The sequence below is a fragment of the Austrofundulus limnaeus genome, unplaced genomic scaffold (genome assembly GCF_001266775.1).
Source record: "Austrofundulus limnaeus strain Quisiro unplaced genomic scaffold, Austrofundulus_limnaeus-1.0 Scaffold573, whole genome shotgun sequence".
Classification (NCBI taxonomy): Eukaryota; Metazoa; Chordata; class Actinopteri; order Cyprinodontiformes; family Rivulidae; genus Austrofundulus; species Austrofundulus limnaeus.
Genome location: NW_013952975.1, coordinates 206,501 through 212,469, shown reverse-complemented (window position 1 = coordinate 212,469; position 5,969 = coordinate 206,501). Strand labels below are relative to the sequence as shown.

The window sequence follows — 5,969 nt, the reverse complement described above, 5'->3', positions numbered from 1 at the left end:
GTGTGTGTGTGTGTGTGTGTGTGTGTGTGTGTGTAGGTATGCTGGCCGTGAGCCTGCAGCAGCTCCAGCCACCGGGAACAAGCACACACACCTCATGGAGCTGCAGAGGTTGCTGGACACAGCCTTTGGTGTGGACGGATCCTCAGGGAAACTTTAAATCAGTCTTTGATCCCACCTACTGGACGGGCCTCAGGCTCCAGGTTCTGGCTTCACTGTTTGCTGACGTTTTGCACTGATGTTCAGACAAAAGGCACAAAGATTTTTAAGCACTGTTACCACGCAGGTTCACAGGGATGGACACAATGAAGGAAATGAGCAATTATTTTATGCAAACTGAATGTGTAAGGTCAGGTTTAATCAGGTTCATATTCATCTGCCAATCAGGGATTTGCTGGTCAATTATTGTCAATAATTTATTATCTTATAGAAACTCTTAAAATATTTCTACAAATTGTACCCATGTTTTAAATTTGTAGAAAACGATTTCCCTCAAGAATTTCTCTGTATGTTGCTTCATGCTCCTACAAGTTGTACTTTTTTCCAGTTCTTGACAGTGGCGGAGCCAGACATTTTTCTCAGGGGTGGCCAGACTGGGACCACTACTCACACAGGGGTGTCCAGACTGGGACCACTACTCACACAGGGGTGGCCAGACTGGGACCACTACTCACATAGGGGTGGCCAGGAAAATTACATCAATTTTTACTTGAAAGTATCTGCAGATATTTGTGTTTTGGTCATTTCCTTATGGCCTTATACAGGCAGTGAGTACCTAATAAACATGGTCATCAGAACCATTTTAACAGTGGGGGGGCACACTGTTGGGGGGTCTGGGGATCCTCCCCCAGAAAATTTTGAACAAAATAGATTCCATTTCCTGCATTCTGGTGTATTTTACCAGGTTGTTAAACATACTTTTACCTACATAAATAAACACTTGATATAATTATTTCAGAGACAGATTCTTCATTAATCTAGTTCCATCATCATGTTTTTAAACTACAGCTGAGATGAGATTAATTAAAGTGACACAATTTATCATATCCAATGACTATATGGGTGCTTTTTACTTTTATATTGTTTATTGATTTATTTTTAATTTAACACGTCATTGTGCCAAATAATGATGACCTTCAGCTGCATGTTACCCAATGAACAGGTGCAATATTGATAACCACCAACAGTGAATTTAAAGGAGTGTTTCACTTTTTCTGATTTAGTGATAGGTCTATTCATAACCAAAAGGGACAGAGCATCATGCAGCCTTCATAACATAAAATGACAAAAAAAACATTTGTCACCATAAATCAGATATACTGTAGGCATATGTGCTATATATAAAAAAAGCCATCACTTGCTTATCATTACTGTTCTTCAGTGATAGAGCTTGGTGATGTTTCAAAGTGTTAAACACTGCTTCCAACTGTTCAGGAGGATTATTACACCCCTAAAAGTTGTTTCACTGTGGAAGGGGTGTGCACAGCAGGGTGGCCAATGGGGTGGCCAAAGATTTGTGGTGGCCATGGCCACCCCTGCTCCACCCCGGTTCTTGACAAAATAAAACATTTCCACAGTATGAAGCTGTCACCGCTGTGCTTGTCCAGACAGATTAGGTCTACAACAGATAGTTCTCTTTGATGCCAAGAAAAATCTACGTTAGTTTCCTTTGGTGCCTTTTTCATTTATTGTCTTGTTTTTCCTGTTATTCTCTCCATCAGCAGCTCTGTGCAGCTTCTACAGGTCCAGCAAATACTCCAGTTTATGCAGAGCTGCTCAGTTCCATCAAGGTTCTCTGGCTTCCTGGTTATTGTCTGATCAGTGAGTCTCTTGGCAGGGTTTCTGTGGTTCCTCCATCTGTTTTATAATAAGAACATAACAGTGGGATGATGCCCGGTGACTGTATGTATAATTCTGTGCATTGTGTTTTGCCTTTCTCCGTGTTGAGGAATAAAGCCACAAGAGTCCGTTTTACTGGAGCTGCCATGTTGTATTTGTCAAACCAGTGTCTGCTCAGTCCTGCAGTCACTGACACAGTCTGAATGTTACAGCATGAAACAATTTATCACAGCTAAAAGTATGAGAAAGTATATTTTTAAATACATGGTAAAAATATGTGAATTATTAAGAGTCAACACTTTATTGTACACTTCGTATTACAGGGGATTAATTTACTTTTCCCCAGCTAATAAAAAGGAAGGTCATGTTCCAGCTAATATCCACACACCTGCATTAAATTGACTTTTAAAAACTGATTTAATTAAAAGAATGAAATATTTTTGAAAAAAGGGGAAATATTTCTGTTCCATTCTGGGTTGAATAGAAACAAAACAAAATGATGAAAATATTAACATGTTTTCTGAGCTTTGGCCAAGCTGTCTGGTCAGAAAACATTTTGATCAATCAAATCAAAGGTCTGATTTGAACAGTGATTCCTAAAAACAGCCAAGATCTTGTAAAATGTAAAATGTCAGGATATCATTTATTTAAAATAAGAGAAACTAAAGATGTATTCAAACAATTTACTGAAGTAGATTTTAAACAAAAGTGTACTTTATTCTAATTAATTAATTCCCTCAGACTCCAAATGAACTCAGGGTTTTGTCTCTTCTTGGTTCCATCATCCTGTAGCCTGGTAAAAACCAGACTCTTGTCCTTCACTATGAAGGGAAACTAGAATTGAGCGGAACTGAGCAGGAAGGCAAGAGCCAGGCTAAACATCCTGCAACATGACTGTAAACATCTATTTGTGTCTAATATAGCAGATTACAGGGTTCCCACACCTTGGTCAACATCAAATTCAAGGACCTTTCAAGGACTTTCCTGTACCAATTTCCTCAAATTAAAGAACCACGCGCCATGGCAATTACCTACTGCTACTGCAGAATGTTACCAATAAACAGGTTTAATATCATGTAAATTCAATGAAAAACTGAACAACATACAAGTTGTTGAGTCAGAAACAATGACGTCATCCTGTTATCCGCCGCAACCAATGTAATTTTTTTAATTTAATTTCATAATTCATTTTTTTAAAAGATGATGAAAATCAGTCATGTGAATAGAGAACTTCAATCCTCAAAAAACATTCAAGGACTTTCAAGGACAAGTGTAATTCTTGGCTATTTACACAAACTTTCCGGGGCCTTGAAATCTTTTTTCAAATTCACAAACTTTCAAGGATTTCAAGGACCCGTGGGAACCCTGAGATTATTTACATTTACTGCTTTAATTTAATTTAGATACATTCGTTTTAATTTACATGGTGCAAGTGTGAAACAACTGAAAATGTCATATTCTAGGTTCTTCAAAGTAGCCACCTTTTGCTTTGATTACTGCTTCACACACTCTTGGCATTCTGTTGATGAGCTTCAAGAGGTAGTCACCTAAAATGGTTTTCACTTCACAGGTGTGCCCTGTCAGGTTAATAAGTGGCATTTCTTGCCTTATAAATGGGGTTGGGACCATCAGTTGTGTTGTGCAGGTGGATACAGTACACAGCTGATGGTCCTTCAGTGTGAATCTACAATTTTCATAGTCATGAAAATAAAGAGAAGTCTTTGAATAAGGTGTGTCCAAACTGTTGGTGTGTACTGTAGTAAAACATAACGTTGCTCAGACTGACCGCTCTCAGTGACCACAGCAGGTCACATCAGATTAAACTTTAAACTAATGAGACACTCACTCATTCAAGGTTTTTTAATCAACTTTAATTATTAAAATTCAGACAGAAGAAACATTTATACTGAGGACTCTGATATGCAGGTCAGTGAAACATAAAACACGTGTCTTAAAAATATTACCAATGATTGTTGTTTATTAACCAGACCCAGCTGAGTGGATCTCTGCTGCTGGTTCTGGTTCAGTTCACTAAGTTTATGACAGACTGTGTAAGAGGGCTCATCTAGACAATTCTGACCTGTTTTTAGTGTTATCTAAATGTAATCTAATATCTTAGAGCAGTTTTTTTATTCACAGGTTTCTACCTCAGTTCATTATGGGACACTGGTTCCTGCTAATTATTTAATTTTTAGTATTAGTTAATTGTTTATCTACTTGCTTCATATCAAAACACAAACTGAAACCAAACAAGCTTGGTCAATGTCGGAATGTCAACTATAAACAAGAAATCAGACAGTGAAAAATCATTTCAGAATATTAATGGAATTAAATACTTCCTTCAGATATTTAGATCAGAGGTTCTCAAACTGGGGTCCCAGGACCCCCAGGGGTCTGAGAGAGGTATCTTGGGTCCTCAAAAAATTTCACTAAATTGTTAATTTGGTTTTTATGTAGGAAAAATGCATTGAGAGCAATGAACTAATAAAACAAACATAACAAACTAAACAAAAATATATACTCTCATGGTATTTAGGGGTTGAAATGACAGTAAATTATATTTTAAAACAGCATGGAGTTTCTGAGGGGGTCCCTGGAATTTTTTCACCCTGGTAAGGGGTCCCCAGACCCAAAACATTTGAGAACCCCTGGTTTAGATCAAACTGGGTGCAGACTTCACAGCTGACTTCTTTACAGCTGACTTCTGGAAGGTTTGATGGTTGTTCTGATGAACTCAAACAGATCCACGTGGGAACCTTCTGTTTGCCTCACAGCACAGTAATTCACCAGAACTTCATACAGTTGGCCTAAAAAAACAATTACAAACAGATTATTTTACAGAAAGAAAGGACACCTGTCCTGCCTCCTCCAGGTGTATCAAAGAGAAACAATTATTGACTAAACTGCACAAACTACGACAATGGAGACCCCAGACTGCTGAGCAACTGCAGTTGTACATCAATCAAAAATGGGAAAGAATTCCACTTCAAACAATAGGAGTGGGTTTATCGATGATAAAGTAAACAATCATGATAACTTGAGATAGCTTTAAAAAGTCGCACCAACTGTTGTCTTCTCTGTGAGCAGCAGGTGGTAGATCTGCTCCAGCCTTTCCTTCAGGTCTTCATCTCCAAACGTGAAGAAGGCCAAACCCTTCCTGGCCTTTGCTGCGGCCATCAGCTGGATCAGGGCTGAGCAGGAGCCGACAACAAGAGGGAGAGCTTTAAATAAACCACTGCCTGATGCTTTCCCCTAAAGATCATTGACACAAATCATCACTAATATGGAGAGAATCTGTGGAGTTTTGTGTTGGTGTGTTTGTGCTGAGAAATGAAAACTTGATTCCTTCATAATAATCTACTAAGAATGAACAGATTAAAGATTCGAGTTCACCTTTAAGTTGTGGGTCTCCTTTAAATGCTCCACAGCCCCACTTTCCTGTGGCGATGTCTGGCCCTCTGAGCCCACGGTGGTCTTTAAACCCACAGTATGCCTTCATAAACACAGAAAAAACTCAAAAAACATTAAAATAATAGATTCTGTCAGAACCAAACAGACCTACTTTGGTTTAAAATGAAGACGCACAATTAGTGACCCTAACCCTGTGGCAGACGTAACATCTGTGTTTCTGACATGTACAGTCATGAGATAAAGAAATTCACTCTCGCAGAGGAGCCCAAAGTGGGGCCCGCGGGCCAAATTTGGCCCGCCAAGCCACTTGATTTGGTCCACCAACAGTTGCCAAAGTTACAAGGTTGTAACCTGTTATCCTATGTAGAAACACAGTGTTTCCATTGGTCAAATGACTATATAAAAGGGCTGTAGTGAAGGTAATTTTCATTCATAGTGCTGACATATCTTTGATTTATTAGGATTAAACATGAAACATGAAATGACAACAAGAAATATTTAGATCAGATTTAACTCCACGTGTAGATTTGCACACTTTATAAGGCCACAAAAACTCATTTTAAAAACTATATTTTATCAATTTATAAAACGTCCCATGAGCCTTTGCTACTTGAGCGTATGGCAGACTTTATTTAACCAAGTGCACAGACTAAAACAAAAGAGGGCCACTGCATAGCTTAATTGTTAAAAATAAAGGACTTTACTTTAAAAAGTATTTGTAT

The 5,969-nt window shown here is 38.4% G+C and overlaps 2 protein-coding genes across 3 annotated transcripts in view; one reads left to right on the top strand and one right to left on the bottom strand.

The window, feature by feature from the left end:
• The window catches only part of LOC106530900 (2-oxoglutarate dehydrogenase, mitochondrial), a 40,029-nt gene extending 39,404 nt beyond the window's left edge, over window positions 1–625 (top strand). The window contains exon 22 of the mRNA XM_014026628.1: window positions 37–625. Coding sequence (XP_013882082.1) covers window positions 37–157 — 121 coding nt within the window. The 3' untranslated portion in view covers window positions 158–625. The remainder of the gene's footprint in view (window positions 1–36) is intronic.
• A 3,798-nt stretch (window positions 626–4,423) lies between these two features.
• The window catches only part of pargl (poly (ADP-ribose) glycohydrolase, like), an 18,201-nt gene continuing 16,655 nt past the window's right edge, over window positions 4,424–5,969 (bottom strand). For both annotated transcript variants that reach the window (XM_014026630.1, XM_014026631.1), the window contains exons 14-16: window positions 5,230–5,329; window positions 4,899–5,027; window positions 4,424–4,643 (exon numbers count right to left, since the gene is read on the bottom strand). In XM_014026630.1, the coding sequence (XP_013882084.1) occupies window positions 4,528–4,643; window positions 4,899–5,027; window positions 5,230–5,329 (345 nt within the window). In that variant the 3' untranslated portion in view covers window positions 4,424–4,527. The remainder of the gene's footprint in view (window positions 4,644–4,898; window positions 5,028–5,229; window positions 5,330–5,969) is intronic.